The sequence below is a fragment of the Acomys minous genome (assembly GCF_964271855.1).
Source record: "Acomys minous genome assembly, chromosome: 14".
Taxonomy (NCBI): Eukaryota; Metazoa; Chordata; class Mammalia; order Rodentia; family Muridae; genus Acomys; species Acomys minous.
In genome coordinates this window covers 14128054-14144833 of record NC_140496.1, presented here as the reverse complement: position 1 = coordinate 14144833, position 16780 = coordinate 14128054, and the positions used below count along the sequence as shown (strand labels likewise).

At 44.5% G+C, this 16780-nt stretch overlaps 1 protein-coding gene across 1 annotated transcript in view; it reads left to right on the top strand.

Moving 5' to 3' along the window:
* Positions 1-16780, top strand: part of VAT1L (vesicle amine transport 1 like) — a 166206-nt gene that overhangs the window by 75373 nt on the left and 74053 nt on the right. The window contains exons 5-7 of the mRNA XM_084757885.1: positions 8524-8627; positions 10556-10611; positions 15948-16142. Of these exons, the coding sequence (XP_084614011.1) occupies positions 8524-8627; positions 10556-10611; positions 15948-16142 (355 nt within the window). The remainder of the gene's footprint in view (positions 1-8523; positions 8628-10555; positions 10612-15947; positions 16143-16780) is intronic.

Here is a 16780-nt window from a genome sequence, read left to right as displayed (position 1 = left end):
GTACACACACACACATGGGGGGTACACACACACAGGGGTACACACACACATGGGGGATACACACACACATGGGGGGTACACACACATGGGGGGTACACACACACGGGGGGTACACACACACACATGGGGGGTACACACACACATGGGGGGTACACATACATACATGGGGGTACACACACATGGGGGGTACACACACACGGGGGGTACACACACACATGGGGGTACACATACATGGGGGGTACACACACATGGGGGGTACACACACACATGGGGGGGTGCTATAATACAAGGGTGTCCCAATATCTCCAGCAGGACATAAAAGGGGAGCTTTTATGTAAATCTACATATTAGACATTCACCCCATTTCTGAGTCGTGCAGAGATAATAAGTGATTTTGAAGACTTCTTTTTGCATAATTCACTTATTTTCAATTCGAGTTTCTCAAGCTACGGTTGTGACTATGAACCTATCATTGTTCCTTCAATAATATTTTCTTTAACTTCCTTAAATGGATTTATTTTTCATTCATTTCCCTACTGATTAATAGATGTATGTTAAAGTCTATGATAGGATTGGATCTGTGCCAAAGAGCCAGCAACAAGCAATCAGAAAGGCTCTGTGCTTATGGAGTTTGGGGTCTAGTTGCAGGAAGGAAGGAAGAAAGAAACAGTTCAAATAATACACTGCTCTGTGTTTTTGGCATACACACTGGTAGAGAAATGCAGGGTGCTAGTGGTGAAACACAGGCATGACAGTGATCTGGGTAAAAGTCTTGGCTAAGAGCTGAAAGATGAGAAGTTGAAGGAGAAAAGCATTTTGTATAGGGGGAACAGCATTGCTGAGGTGCTAAGGAGACTCGGGGTTTTGTAAAAGGAGCCAAATGTGGCTGGTCGTAGAGAGCAGTAAGAACAGGAAATCAGGACACCACAGCTGTTCTCAACAAATGGAAGCCCACAGCCAGGGGACTGCTGCCTGCCCTACTTCTCACACAGCTGATCCACCTCCTCAGCCCCTCCCTGCTCTGGCCCCCCACTCAGAACCTGAAGTTGTAGTTTCTGCCATCAAGAAAGTGAAGGGAAGCAGTGGCTGGGGCCCACCTCATAACCACCTGCCTTCAGAGGCGGCGTCCGACAGCTCATTTGAAGGAGAGACCCAATAGATATGGGAAATAGCTCAGAAGCTATGGCTGTGAATGTAGCTGCTGCCCAGAAATCCTATCCCCCAGGAAACAGTCCAGAGTGAGATCAAAGCCAAAGGCACAAAGCTGCTAAGCCAAGCTCTGCTTCCGCGTGGTCGTCAGCACTCAGCATATGTCGACAGTGAATTATAATAAGCCTGTGTGTAACAGCAGCAGTCAGATCCAGCGCCCACTGTCAACAGAAGGCAAACGGAGCAGAGAGTTTTGTTACACCACACGCGTGTGTTATACAGTCCCTAAAATATGACAATTATGAAGGCTGTGTCACAGGAAGGAAAAAAAATGCCTGTGGTAGAATTTAAGGGAAGACAACAGAATGCCAAGCTCCATCAACACTGTGATCACAATTTGATTCAAATTCTCTGTGCATGGGGATGTAAAAACGAAAAGGAAAACACTCCATTACTCACACATAGTAAGGCATTATGAAGAAGTCATTTCTCCTTGGTTACAGTAATCTATGTACAGTGGACTACAACAATAAAGCAAAACAAAATTTTCTGCAATAAGAACTCATACAGACCAGCAAAAGGGAGGGCCTCTTTGGAATTCATGCTAAGCCAGGATAGAAATTAGAGAGGAAAACAATCTTTTCTAATGGATGTGCTGTGCTGTGTGTGTGTATCTCTCTCTCTGTGTGCTGTGTGTGTCTCTGTGTGTGTGTGCTGTGTGTGTGTCTGTGTGTGTGTCTGTGTGTGTGTGTGTGTTTATGTACGTTTTTGTTTGTGCAGGTGTGATAACATACATATGCATATGGAGGTCAGAGGAAAGTGTTCAGGAATATTGACACCCTCTTTGCGGCAGGTCTTTCATTGGTCTGGAGCTCACTATAGCTAAACTGGTTTGCCAGTGAGCCCCAGGCATCCTCCTGCCTGTGCTTTCCAAATACTGGGATTCCTAGCTTGTCCACCATACCCAGCCTTTTCATATGAGCTCTGAGGACCTAACTCTGCTCCTTGTGAGGGATGGACTTTAACAGCTGAGCCATCTCCTGGGCCTTGGGGGTGGGGGAAGGGCACCAACTCTGATACAGACTTCCTCTTCAAGTTGGTCTTTTTATCTGTACGTTAAAAGATAACAAGGGATGAAAACGGACCAAGCAAGTACAGACCTGAGTCCTGTCTACCTGACTCAGAGTCCTTCAGAAATAAAGACGAGAGGAAAATACAGAGAGAAGGGCACCGCAGTTAGCCCCAAGGTGCCCTGAAAGGGTACAAAGCAATGCAGTGGCAGATGTAGGAACAAACCTCAGGCAAGGGGAGCTGGGACAGGACAAGGCAGGTAAGAGCGGCCATACTGTCAGCCTCTTTCCACTTAGATGACCATTTCACAAGCATCTTGTACAAATGCAAAAACCGTCCCATTTCACAGATGAGAAGACTGAGGCTTAGGTCCAGATTTACCCTAGAAATCTGGAGGTTCAGTTTTCTTCAACTCTTTATGTTTTGCAAGACAACATGAGGAAACATTCGAGCTGGAATGATGCATCCGTTGCCTTGAGCTGGCTTCACTGGTGTGTTCTGCCACTGTTAACTGTTAACTGCACAGTTTAAATCCATTCGATTTATTGCCATCAATTATAGCTCAAAACTGTATGTTTGTGCATTTGTGTATTATTTTTAATTATTGATACCTACAAATGGCTTATGCAAGCACAGTGGTGACCAAGGTGCACATATCCATATGTCCTGATATTTTACAATCTAGTACTTATAGTTAATGTGATAAGGGATTGCATCCAGGGCATTAGGGGACACACGGAAGCAAGATCTGACTGAAGCCTGAAGCGCACATGGGAGATCGCTTTCAGGCCTTTGAAACTTTAATGACACTGTCCTGATTTTTTTTTTTCAAGGAAAAGGCAAGGCACAGAAGGTTTAAACGCCTTTCACATGCCTGTGCTCACTGGGACTCTCTCCACATGGCCTGCTTCCAGAGTTAAAAACTTTCTACCATCTACAGTCACTCTCCCAAAGGCAGTAGGGATGGCTCACTCCTGGACCAGTGAGGGTACCAAGCCTCCAACTTGAAGGCTGTGGCTGTGTGAGATACTGAGAGGGCAGGAACAGGCTAGGTTGGAGCTCGTCAGTCTCAGCACTGGGTACACTGGGAGTCATTCTGTGGTTGGAGGCCGTCCTGTTCCGTGGTACTTATTAGGTGTAGTTATTAGATTTTGTAGTTATTTGATGTAGTTAGCATCTACCTGCCGTAACCTCCAAGTCATGACAATGAAACATCTTTGGATATCACCCATGGGGGCCTGCGAGCAAAGAGCTCCCAACTAAGCAACCTTGGACTGACTAATGATTGAGTAGGTGGGTACACTAATTACCCACATTTGTTTGCCCATTGTCATTATGAGCACGTGTCAAGATATCACACTGCGAGTCATAAATGAGTGCAGTTGTTGCACGTGAAGAATCATTTTATTATGTGTATTGCATTATTATTTATTTATCTATTGGAGGGGGGTGTGTGCCGGGGTCTACACAGGGAGGTGAGGGGACACCTTGTGAAAGTCGGTTCTCCCCTGCCACTGCGCGAATCTCAGGGCTCAAACTCAAATTGCCAGGCTTTATGACTGGCACCTTGCCTCATCAAACCATCTCTCCAACTAAAAAAAAAACATAAAAATGTTAAACAAAACTTCTCAGCTCCATGGATGAGGCTCTTGAAAGCCCTTAGATAGAGTTAAAATTGGATTATGTTGAACATCTAGAATCCTTTGCAGATTCAGGGCAGCTAAGAGCTGTTATGTGAGACGAATCTATGAGATGATCTGGCTACAGTGGGCAGGCTAAGCGGGAGATGGGACTCAGGGGCCAGGAACAGGCAGAGTCAAAGGAAAACTGAGGGCTCAGCCCAGTTCATAAAGTGTTTTCCTGCATGAGGAAGAACATCTGAGTTTGACCCCAGAACACACATTAAAAAGCTGGACATGGTGGCACATGCTTGTAATCTCAGTGCTGGGGAGGCAGAAATAGAATACCTAAGGATTATTGGCCAGTCAGCCGAGCCTGTTTGGCAAGCTCCTGGCCAGTGAGGAGCTCCCCTCTAAAATAAAGTGGACAGTGTCTGAGGAATGATGCCTAGGTTAACCTATGGCTTTCACCCATGTGTTAGCACACAGGGCAAAAATAGAAAGAAAAGGAAAATAGACATGGTGACCATTGACTATAGAGAAAAAAAACACAAGAGGAAAGGAAACTTCTGCTTCATCTGCTGTGACCTTGGGAGCTGTCAGGATGATCTTTAGCATAACTGGGAAGCCTCCAAGGATTACAGGGAGTAGCCCTGGATTGTAGCCACTTGCTCAGTGATCACTGTGAACTGGTTCGAGAAACTGGGGGGTGGGGAGGAGCAAAGCTGAGGATCCACAGAGGAAAAAAGCCAGCTCCCACTGGAGGGGTCTGCTGTTTAGTCATGCAACTCGAATCTGCAGTCCCAGGTGAAAGGTGAAGCCATGAAGTGTGAGGTCAGAAAAGACAGATTGTCCCTCTTGGGTTTGCTGGCCTTGGTGCCTAGCAGAGTGTCTGGCCCATAGTAGGTGCTTACTCAACTACTGGTGGAAATTATTGACAATCGAATTGCTAGGAGAAAATAGGGAGGCAGGTCCAGAGATGACTTCTGGACAGGATGTAATTATTAAGTACACAAGGGAACCACTAGTAGCGAACATTTCCTGAGAAGCCTCCTGTGCATCAGCACTTACGATTAGCACTCTGAGAGAAGCCTATATGAAGAGCTTGCTTCCCGTATGCTAGATACCATGCCTGATACACTGTAAGAAGCCTACTGTGTGTTAGTCATCATGCCCAACAATTATAAGAAGCCTAAGGTACACCAGGCACTCTGTCTAGTCCTCTGCAAAAAAGGTTTGCTGTGAGGTGCACCCTGTGAAAAACCTACTGTGTGCCATCCATATCCATATGTAAAAACTACTGTGTACCAAGCATTCCATCAACCACTACATGAGAAGTTTACTCTGCACCAAGCACTTTGCCTGGCATCCTGTGAGAAGCCCTAATGGATATCAATACTGTTCTCAGTACCATGAGGGAAGCCTATGATCTTAGGCATTGTGCTCTTAAATAAGCCTATCATGTGCCAGACATCCCATTGAAAACCCTACTGTGTGCAGGACAACATGCTTCACATCCATGAGATGTCTACTGTGCACTAGGCATTGTTCCTATTGGGTGCTGGGTGCTATGCTCAGGCCTCTGGGACATGCCTACTCTGGCCAGCCGTTCTGTGAGAAACCTACTATGCAACAAGCATACTGGAAGTTGTAACACAGGCAAGTTCTTAGGCCACAGGGAATCTAGAAAAAGAAAGCTCAGCAGAGAGCCAAGGGAACAGTTAAAAAAAAAAAAGATGCACTTCTTGGTAGGGCCAAAGGCTTTCTTCACTAGTAATGTTTCTCAAGGAGCCTCATCCTACTTAGAGAAATTCCTCTCTTTTCCATGTGGGTGGAAAGCAAAGAGGCAGCATTCACCATAGAGGGACCAGGAATGGGAACAAAGGAAGACTGGACTGTGAGGTCTTAGGTCAGCAATTCCAAAATATCTTGCAGCTGAGTTGGTCCAGAGACTCCCTGAGCTGCATTTGCTGGTATCTTAAATCCACAGAGACTTGTGACAGCAGCTGAAAACAGACAGGGAAACACTCTCTTAGCCCTTGGCCCACTTCTGCTGCTGGGAAATTATGAATACACATAGAATACACATCCTAGAAATGAGGATATCAGGAATGAAGTGGGCCTCTCAGAGCTAACTAGTCTGTGGGAGATGGTCCTGCTGACCCCATAAAAAGGACAGCCAAGGGTGCTTTGAATGTGAGCATGACAGTGGCCAGGCCTATCCTAACCTCACTTCTGGACTTGATACGTTTTTGTCAAACACGGTCTCTGCAAATTTTCTACAGTCACGGATGACCTTGAACTTCTGATCCTCCTGCCTCCTCCTCCTGACTGCTGGACCTAAAGGCATGTACCACCTATTTTATGTGGTGATGAGGACCAACCCAGGCCTTTGTGGATGCTAGGCCAGTGCTCTATCGAGCCACATCTCTAACTCTGGGCCTCGAACACCAGACCTGAGCCCAGTTTACTTTGAGTAGGTTCCATTCAACAGCGTCCACTCATTTCATCCTAGTGATTGGGTGAAGTGCAGCACTCTTTAAATGTGAAATGTCCCTGAAAAAAAAAATGTCCCTGCCCTGAAAAGGATCAATGTACGTGGATGTTCATTCACAGGCAGGACATGAATAGACCAAAGAAACAAATCCCGCTCATGTCTGGCTTAGTGAGCCTAGAGATTTTTGGGGTTACTCACAGAGCTTTAGTGGGCCATCACCTCCAAAAATGTGGGTCTCTCACTTGGGCAGCCATGTAACCACAGCATGGGTGACAACTCTCAAAATTTCAATTTCTAGAGTTCTCAACCCAGTCAATATCCAGCCTCCTAAATACTGCAGCACCCCAAGACCATGTCACAGGAGGAAGGGAGCAACTAGAACCTGAGACAAGGGGCTGAATAGCCCTCGTCCTTCTCTGAGGAAGGTTAACTGACCCAATCTTGTGAGGGTTCCTGCTCCGATTTCAATATAGCAGCAGCTACATCATCCCCAGACAACAAAGTTCTACTGCATACCTGTTTAAACAGTTGAACAAGAGTGACCAAGCACCAGGACCTGAGACCCCAGGGATGTCATCTGCCTCTACTCAGTTTCTCCCCCTCCCCAACATGCACATAAATCTTGACTTTCAAAAAGATTCAGTGGACTCCAAAGAGACTTCTTTGACCCTCCCCCCAAAATTCAAGCCCTGTCTTGCGTGCTCTAGCTTCAGAAGATCGCACAGAGTTGTTGAGGAAGCGGGTACCTACATCCAGAGGAGGCCTGTGATCTCTTTCCAGCATGGAGGAGGTCAGTGGAGTAGGTCCTGGCTTAGCTCAGTTCTTGCAGGAAGACAAGAGAGGGCAATGGTGGTCACCCTGGAGATGACCATAGCTTATCCTGAAAACCCCTATTCTGCCTCTGGAGACCCCAACTGGTTTTTGGATGTAAAAAATAAAATTTTCATTGTCCCTTCTGCTCTGTGAAGGGACTCTGGTGGTTACTGCCTTGATGTAACTAAACCATATTATCTTCCTTCACCAAATAGAAATTCAGCCAAGTAGAAAGGAACCATTGGGTGAAGAATTTAAGAAGAAGGGATAGCGTAGTATCAGTGACATGAAAACAAAGAGGTGGAATTCTGCATGGGGTGGGGTAATTGAAAGGGGAAAATAAATGTGCATGAAAAGCTATATGGAAACTTCCAGGCTAGACTAGCAGCAGCATAACTCAGGGGAAATTTTTCTTTTCTGACTCTATTCAGTACCTTGGAGAGTACCCTACAAGTCAACCATATCCCTTTAAAACTTATTGTTGGATGAGAGATTGACTGATTGGCCTGTGGGAAGCCAGAGCCAAATATCTTGCTTGTTTCCTCATTGCATTCCCCCCTCCCCTTAAAGAAACGCATTAGCTCTGCTTTACAAAGGAGAGAGCTAAGGCTTGGAGAATTTGAGTGAGCAGTCTTCAACCTGTGGGTCACAACCCTTTGGCAAATCTCTGTTTCCAAAATTACTTACATTATGATTCACAACAGTAGCAAAATTACAGTTATGAAGTAGCGATGAAAAAAATTATGGTTGGGTGTCACTACAACATGAGGAACTGTATTAAAGGGTCGCAGCTGAAGAAGGTTGAGAACCACTGAGCTATATAGAAAAGCTCAGACTTTCGAAGTCCAGTGTCCTCTTTGTTATTTCACTCCAGGCTGTTTCCTTGGGAGAGATATTTTGCTGCCTCCAGCTTTGTGAAATGCTTCTATAGGCAGTACCTGACTCACAGTGGTTCCACCCAGGTTTTTTTTTTAAGCGGTCGGCATTCATAAACGTAAAACATATTTAAGATGTCAATTTTTATCTCTTCCTCAGCTACCAATATGTCATATTCCCCTGTGATTTTATGGGGAGGGGGCAGTGCCAAAGCAGCCTCCCAATCATGAGGGTAAAGCATTGGCATGTCACGGTGCACCGCACTGCAGGTATTAGGTTAGATGAAATCAACAAAATTTAACTTGAGATATTTTGAGCTCACAGAGGACTTACCAGAGAGCATCTGCACTAAGTCAAGGATGTCAGGAGTTAGGAGGATGGTCCTAGAGTGCTCACTCTTTCTATTCTGGAGACCAGATGGTGTAACTTGGAAAGGAAAGACCCGGGAGTTTGGTTCCTGGCAGGTTACATCACTTTGCTTTGTCTCCTACTGTGCAGGATCTCAACTGAAGGTGTGGACATCGTTTTGGACTGCCTGTGTGGGGACAACACTGGCAAGGGGCTCAGTCTCCTCAAACCTCTGGGAACCTACATTTTATATGGTGAGTACATGCAGAACAGAGCAAGAGCAACAAGAGCAGGGGGAAAAATATCCACTGTGATTATCACATTCTGCAAGGTGAAAGGTGTAAATATACTTGGATCTGAGCAAACGTGGGAGTGTCTAACTTTTTAGTACAATTATTATTTTGATAGTATTGATATTATGGGCATAAATTATAAAACTAACTTATATGTCTATTGCCTTATCCTCTAGGCTGTGATTTTTTTAAGTTTTGTTTTGTTCGGTTTTAGTCATGGTTCCTCACTATATAGCCTAGGACAGCCTTGCACTCATAACCCTTGAATTACCTCACTCTCTTGATTGAAAGGATTACAACTGTATGCTACCATACCTGGCCACATCTACTGTGCTCTTGAGTGTGCAGGAAAGTTATAAAAATTAGAAGCAAATTTTCTCCAACAAAGTAAAACTTCAGCACCTGATATTCTTGTCTTTTGAGACACACACACACACACACACACACACACACACACACACACACACACATGCATCCACACACTTAAAAATAGGTCTCCACAAAATCGAAAATGTAGTAGAAATGGAGCCTTAATTCTGAGTATTTCAGAAGGAAAAAAGAAGCTAATTCTTTCATGAAAGGGATATTTAAGGGTTGTAAAATATTTTATCATCATCAGATCATTATTACAAAAGAATTGAGCTCACTAAGCAGGTGGGCAACATATCCTTTGCTGATGTGTTCTGGACATTTCTACCCTGACCACATATTCCCTAAAAAGTAACTAATTGATTAATATTATTGATGGGGACCTACAAAGGCCTGTACCATTTTAAGGACAATGTATGTGACTAATGGGCAAATGGACAATTTACTCATCCTTCCTTCTCATTAGTCAGGAGTTGTATTTTTGCCTCAATTTTATGATGTCATTTGAGTGACCTTCAACCTGATTATCTTCCAATTATCCAAGTCATTACATTGATACTTTGATTATTATATAATGGAAGCCTGGCACTCTGATCACACTGGGAGGCATCACCCTATCAAACATAAAGGAATGGTTAACTGATTGTGTAATAGATTACCCAGACCAAATGATCAGTTTTTTTTAAATATGCAAACGTTTAAAGTATATGACTATTCTCTAAGAAAACCTTACACTTCCAGATACATTGTGGCAAGCAGGAAAGTGAATGGAAAGGGGCCAGTGGATTGGGACAGTTTCTATTCACTGCCCTCCCCCCAACAACTAGGAACCCTGCAAAGGGGTCGTTTAACTCCCCACTTATCTTTCCCAACTCCACTTCCATCTGTCATCTGAATGTCACTTGACCCAGTTGTCAACAAGCAGTTTCCAATATTCTTTGATCTAAAGTTTTAGTTTGGATTTTTATAACCTCTCTGCCTGGACCCCTTTGGAGCTGACAAATCATCACTGTACATTTCCCCCGGCCTCTGAACTTACTGTCTTTCCTCTGTCTTTTCTGCCTTTCATTTTCCCTATCCACCCAAGTTCCCTACCGTCCCATACCCAGCCCATGTCAAAGTCCTAAGCCTCTCACTTGATAGGAAATCGTACTTGTCTCTACGTAGTACCTTCCTACAAAAGTTCACTTCTTATTTTCAATAAATAGAACAAAGATGTTTCATAGTATTAAAACATTGGGTTAATCACCTTTTGCTACACATCTGGTCTTCCAAAGGAATGAAACAGCCACCATGAAAAATGCCCCCCCACCACCACCACTTTTTTTTTAGAGTAGATACCTAGCCAAATGTTCCACTTTGTGCCCCACCCCAACACCTCTACTTTTTCCAAGATTAAAATATGTTGTTTTTAAGCTTTGTCACTTATGTACAAATTAAGCACCTGCCACTCTTCTGGTGTAAGAAGATATCTTGATTCTCATGAACAATTACTTGACTTGGGAATCTTTCATTTGCAGGTTCATCCAACATGGTAACTGGAGAGACCAAGAGTTTCTTTAGTTTTGCAAAGTCAGTAAGTATCCCTTGCCGGTCTATTAGCTGCTGGTTAACACTGATTTGCATGTTGTGAGCTCTATCTAAAGGCATTGGTTGATTGGTGATGGTGGCACACGCCTTTAATCCCAGCACTTGGGAGGCAGAAATAGGTGATCTTTGAGATAGAGAGGCCAGCCTGGTCTACAGAGGAAGTTCCAGGAGGGCCAGGGATACACATAGAAACCCTGTCTCAAAAAAAAAAAAAAAAAAAGACATTGGTCAATTGCTGGATTGCTGGTCTTCATTTGCATCATGCATTTCCAATAAATGCCCTATCCACTCCCTGCTAACTGCATACAGGCAGGACCAGGACCTGAGATGTGGTAGTATCCATGAAATTTTGAAATGCTTCCATTTTATTTCAGTAGAGGTTGGTTCAACTATCTATCAAAAGTGAACTTAAGAGTTATTTCACTGTAACTGTTCCCTAGAGTAGACAGTCTTTTATTTTGACCATTTTCTGGCCAGGTTTCTGCAATAGATTTCTGTCCCATCCTGACTTTAATAATCTCTGAGTCTGTGATTCCTTTGTCTGTCACTGAGGAGCACTCTCTCTCACCGCACCTGCTTACACTGGATATTGCTGGGCAGGGAACCTCTCTATGTGTTAGAATTAAGCTGATTTGGGGTTGTGCTTTTATTGTTACCCCAACCCACTAGAGCCAGGGACTGCTGTTTCTCACTAGTGTCAACTTCTGTGCTTGTGCTCCAGTCTTTGGTGCCACCAAGGCACCCACACATAAGTGTGGTGAGAATTTTTCCCCTGCAGAGATGTGAGCACACAACCCCTCCTCAGAAGGTCCTGACAACAAAGCAAAGCAAGATTCCACCAGAGTTCACCCTGTGGAACCACTGAGATTTTTGCCCTTACACATGGAAAGGTACCCATGTGAGGAGGCACCATCAGGAGGGCAGGTGACCCTAAAGCAGCTACATTGGGAAGTGCATACCCAGCATGGGAGATGGCTTCCCTGTAGCTGCATAGACAGGACCCTTTTTTTAAAATCTTTACCCAGCTTATGATCTTCTAGGGCCTCCTGAGACAGCTAGGCCACAAGCAACTAGGACAGAATTACATTATATGTGGGAGGAGCATCTGGAATCTCAGGTGAGGGTCCATGATCCTCTCTACCCTCCCCTTCTCTGAGGGGATGTCGACAGCCAGCAAGCCTGCTTTGCACAGGCACAAGCACTCTGATGAATATTTTGCTCAGAGGGTCCTGTTCTACAACAGTAAGCACCACGACAAGGCATTTTCTGAGCATCTATAGTGGGTAGCATCTGAAGTCATCAAGACATCAAGCGTCTAGAGTTAGTAAAGCCACACGTTCTGGATACTCAGTGTTAAATTCATAGCAAAGTTGTCTTCTGAAGAGTTGAGAAAATGTCATCAAGGGACAGGTGCCTGTGTCACATAAGACAGGAGAGGGTCTAAAGAAAACGAGTTTGGAGACCAGAATGCTCTCCTCAGAAGACACTTTGAGATCTAACCACTGTTCCATGTGTGCCGTCTCAACACTCCTGTGTATATAGGGGACAAATTCATGTCCTCATTTGAAACATCTAGTCCTTCTAGGTGTTTAAAAGTGCACAAAGTATGTAAAAGGTAGACATAGTAAATAATATGTGTTGTAGATTCTCTGTTTAGACTCATGGTGAGGTGCTGTCTCTTGGAACTAGAATCATAAAACTGCTTCTGAACAATACAGCCTTGCGCTGGTTTGGGAGGGAGGAAGAAAGAAAACGATGAAGGGCCTAATACTAATGTAAATTTGATAATGCAAGATTAGTCATTGTACTTTATATCTTTGCGTCTTATTTTGCAATGCATAGTGTCCAAATATGTAGCACCTAGCCTTCCTAGACACTGAAGAGGCTGCTAGTATGGGACAATTAGTGAAAAGACATGCATTAAAAGTCATAGGGGAAGCCAGGCATGGTGGCGCCACGCCTTTATCCCAGCACTCAGGAGGCAGAGGCAAGCAGATAATTTTGAGTTCGACGCCAGCCTGGTCTACAAAGTTAGTCCAGGACAGCCAAGGCTACACAGAGAAGCCCTGTCACGAAAAACCAAAACAAACAAAAAAGACATCAATCCTCATGGTGGATGAGACAGAGGCACACAGGACCCCTGTGGCTCCTATTAAGAAGACAGATCTGACAATAAGGAAATGTGTATCCATGAATGTGCATCCAACCTCAAAAGGGAATAGAAATAAGATTCTGAAATGGAAGAAGGCAAGGTAAAGAGGAGGCATTGTGAATAGAGTGGTGAGAGAGCTAGGACAGCAGCTAGAACTTACTCTCTGTGTGTCATGATGGAGTTGTATTGATCACATTTAGCTGGTTTTCCTATCTCAGCTAACCCAATCTAGAACCCACAGACATACCCAGAGATTTGTCTCCAAGATGACTTTGAAGGCTGTCAAGTTGAAAGTCAAAATTAAACATGCCAGGCACAGTTGTATGTTCTTTATTCTGTCACTGACTGCCCAAATTTTACCCTCAAACATTTGCTGTTTCGGGGAATGCCAGTATTCCTTCTATAAGTGAGATCAAAATTTAAGGGACTCTTTTTGCATTTTTTGCATAAGGGACTTTAGTAAAAGCATAGATCAAGAATCATTTGAACTTCAGTGCTTATAGGAACAAGAGTAGAGCCTACTGAAGGATGCCATCTACTGCCTGTCCCTGAAGACAGGCTCTGTCCCACTCACAGCTGTTTCGTTGCTGTGGATACAATTTGCATGATGCTGAAAATCTGCTCTGTGGAATCATGCTGGTACAAAATTATATACAACTGTAAAGAGGTAATTTCCCCTTTTCTCACCCCTAATGCCCAATCTCAACACACAGTGCTAATGAAATAATTACAGTGTGCCCGTGCTCAGGGAAGGCATTCATAACAACACAACCAGGATGGAGACTTGGATTCCTCTTCCCCAAATGAGTACTATTACACTGCGGAGCTGAGGGTCATGAATAAAAGCCATTCTCTCTCAGAGGCCCAGGTCCATGCAGACTGATTGGTTAGAAGTAAATTGAAGAGAAGGTTTTCTGAGAAATGCAAGGATGGTGTTGCCCCAGGAAGAAAATTCTATGCAGTCAAGAAAGGCACATTTACCATCATAGCGTCCTCACTCCGTTATCTTAATTACATTTCATCTTCACATTTCAGCAGAGTGAATACTTCGTGCTTTGTCAGACTTGGCAGCCCATTCACTCTTGTGCCGTTCCACAGACGATTCTTACAGATGAAGTTAGCATTTACAGAGAAGTCTGGTGCTTGATTCCAAGCCCTCACTCAGTAAATCTATAACATGGCTCTCAGATTAAGATGACAATCAATTTGCTATGCTTAAGGTGCAACCGGTATATACCCACTGCAGTAATGGCATACATTTGTATGAGCACATTTATTTCATACAATATCCTCCCTCTCCCCAAGGTATGGTAAGGAAACTGAACACACAGAGGTTAGGTGAGTCGAGTTACATAGCTAACAAGTGATGCTCAGCTCTAGAAATTAAAAAAAAGAGAGAGAAAAGATTTTAAGTACATTATTAATGTGTGTGTGTGTGTGTGTGTGTGTGTGTGCACCTGACATGGCATACATGAAGAGGTCAGAGGACAACTTGCATTCTCTGCTTTCACCATGTAGGTCCCAAGGATCCAGCTCAGATTGTCAGGCCTTGTGGCAAGCACCTTCACCCAGGGAGCCATCTTCAGAGCTCTTAATCACAGCCGTGCAGTAACTGCAGCATCAGCTGGCACACGTGACACAAACATGCCCTGAGGTCCTACCAATGTGCATGTGTCAAGCTTCATCCTGGGGGCCCAGATATTTTGAACTTTTATCTTGGGATACTGATATTCAGTGAGCAAGGGACGGGAAGATAGTTTGAAAATAAACATAAATCTTTTATGTGTGTGCTACCGAATCTAGTTTTACGTGGTGCTGGAGATCAAAAGCAGAGTTTCATGCGTGCTGGGCACATACTCTCTGAACTGAGATACACCCACGGCCTCATACATGGAATTCTTCGCTGAAGCACATTTAGCAGAGCTGGGGGTGGGGCAGCTCAAGAATAGCTGTTTGTTTGTTCATAAACTTCTTGTCACATATGAAAGCCACTTATGTAGTCCCAACCTCCTGGCTTTATCACTCCATGCTGTGCTCTCTTCTTAGCTTACCCATTTTTTCTACCTACCTGCCCAGTAAGTAGCCTGGCCATTATCTACCCCAACACACCCTATTAAAAGGCGGGGAGGGAGCCCCTGCATTCATGATCTCAATACTTTGTCACTCTGCAAACTTCTCCGTGTTACGACCCTTTCGCCATCCCCACAAACATCCTCACAGAGCCAAAAGGCTTTAGCCTGGACCCGCCAGGAGCATGCCAGTGTTTCCCTTCACTCGTGTCATCTGAGAAGGATGAAGCAAGGAGAAGAAGGATGAGGAGGGAGGTTTCCAGCTAGGGTCAACTCTAGAGTGAATGGTCCTAATCACACACTTACTATTTTATCAGCATGTGGCCTCGAGTAAACTGAGGCACCTTATCCAAATAAGTGGGGCAAGAGGAGCTTAAGATTGTGCATTAGTGGAAGGAGGGGAGACTTTTTGCAGATTTGGGAATATTTACATGTAAGCCATGAGGTATAAATTTTAGTGTGTGTGTGTGTGTGTGTGTGTGTGTGTGTGTGTCTGTGTGTGTGTGTGTGTCTGTGTGCATTAAGACAGGTTCTGTTGCAGCCTAGACTGTTCTGAGACTCATTATTTAGCTGCAGATAACCAGGGACTTCTGATCCTCCTGCCTATGCCTTCTGAGTCCTGGGGTTATGAGCATGTGCCTCCATAATGCTCATTCTATGTGGTTCTGGGATTCGAACCCAGAGTTTTCTGTGTACTAAGCAAGCACCGTCCCGACTGAGCTACATTCCCAACATAGACAGTATTTTTAGTGTCCCTTTGTGGTATCATGTTAGCACTTAAAAAGATTTGGCTTTTGAAGCATTTCAGAGTGAGGATTTTAAGAAAAGAGGTATCCAGCCCCCTTCCTCTTTCTCCTCTCTCCCTAAATTAGTCCCCTCTCACAGCATCTCTGTTTAGTATATATTGTGCAGCAACTGCAGAAGTTTCAGAAATTGATGCTTAAAAGCTGTATCACCAAGACTCCTGGTCAGTTCACTGGAGTCTATCCAGTTTCAATCTTGGCTTCCCTGGAGTGGATGATATCCCCGTGACATAGGTCATATTGCATGATGCAGCCCCCATGTTGAGACTTGGTAACCTAGAACTTTCTCTAATTGCAGTGGTGGCAGGTGGAGAAAGTGAACCCCATCAAGTTGTATGAAGAAAACAAAGTCATTGCAGGCTTCTCACTCCTCAACCTGCTCTTCAAACAGGGCCGCTCAGGCCTCATCCGAGGGGTAGTCGAGAAGCTCATAGGGCTGTACAACCAGAAGAAGATCAAGCCCGTGGTGGATTCCTTATGGGCCCTGGAGGAGGTAAGCAAGCGACCTTCTGGGTTTATTTCTAGAAGCTTTTGGGCATCCAAGACCATCTTTTACAAACCCCTTTCTCTCCAGATTTGTTTGAAACCGAAGTCTGAAAGCAGGTGAGCCCAACCTTCTGATATCACGATGATTGTTTGTTGTCGCCTACCAAGTTCACAGTCAGGAAACACACAGTTGGGCAACAAGAAAAGAATCAACCCCCCCTCCCACCCCACCCCCCCGCAACCAAAATCTCCTAGCATTTTAAGTAAGCTCATGATTTTCTATTGGATCACATTTGGAGCTGTCCTTGGCCACATGTGCCCCACAGATTTGGCACATCTGCATCATGGCACTCTAAGGGTAAGGATTGTTTCAAGTTCCCAAGAGGTTTTCAAACCATACACCGCCAGCATGTATACATGAAGCCCTCCTTCCCAGCTAAGACACCAAATGTGGACGGACACACCCTATTCACCTTGATGAGAGAAAAGAGTGCACGTTATTAGAATGCCATGAATATTGTGACTTTGGCTATATAGAGGTCAAGTTCAAGGTAGCTCAGACATGAGAATGATTTCTACGCAGACACGGGGTGTTTTATGCTCCTTTGAGACATCGCCAGCTGTCGTGATGGACTGTGCAATTCT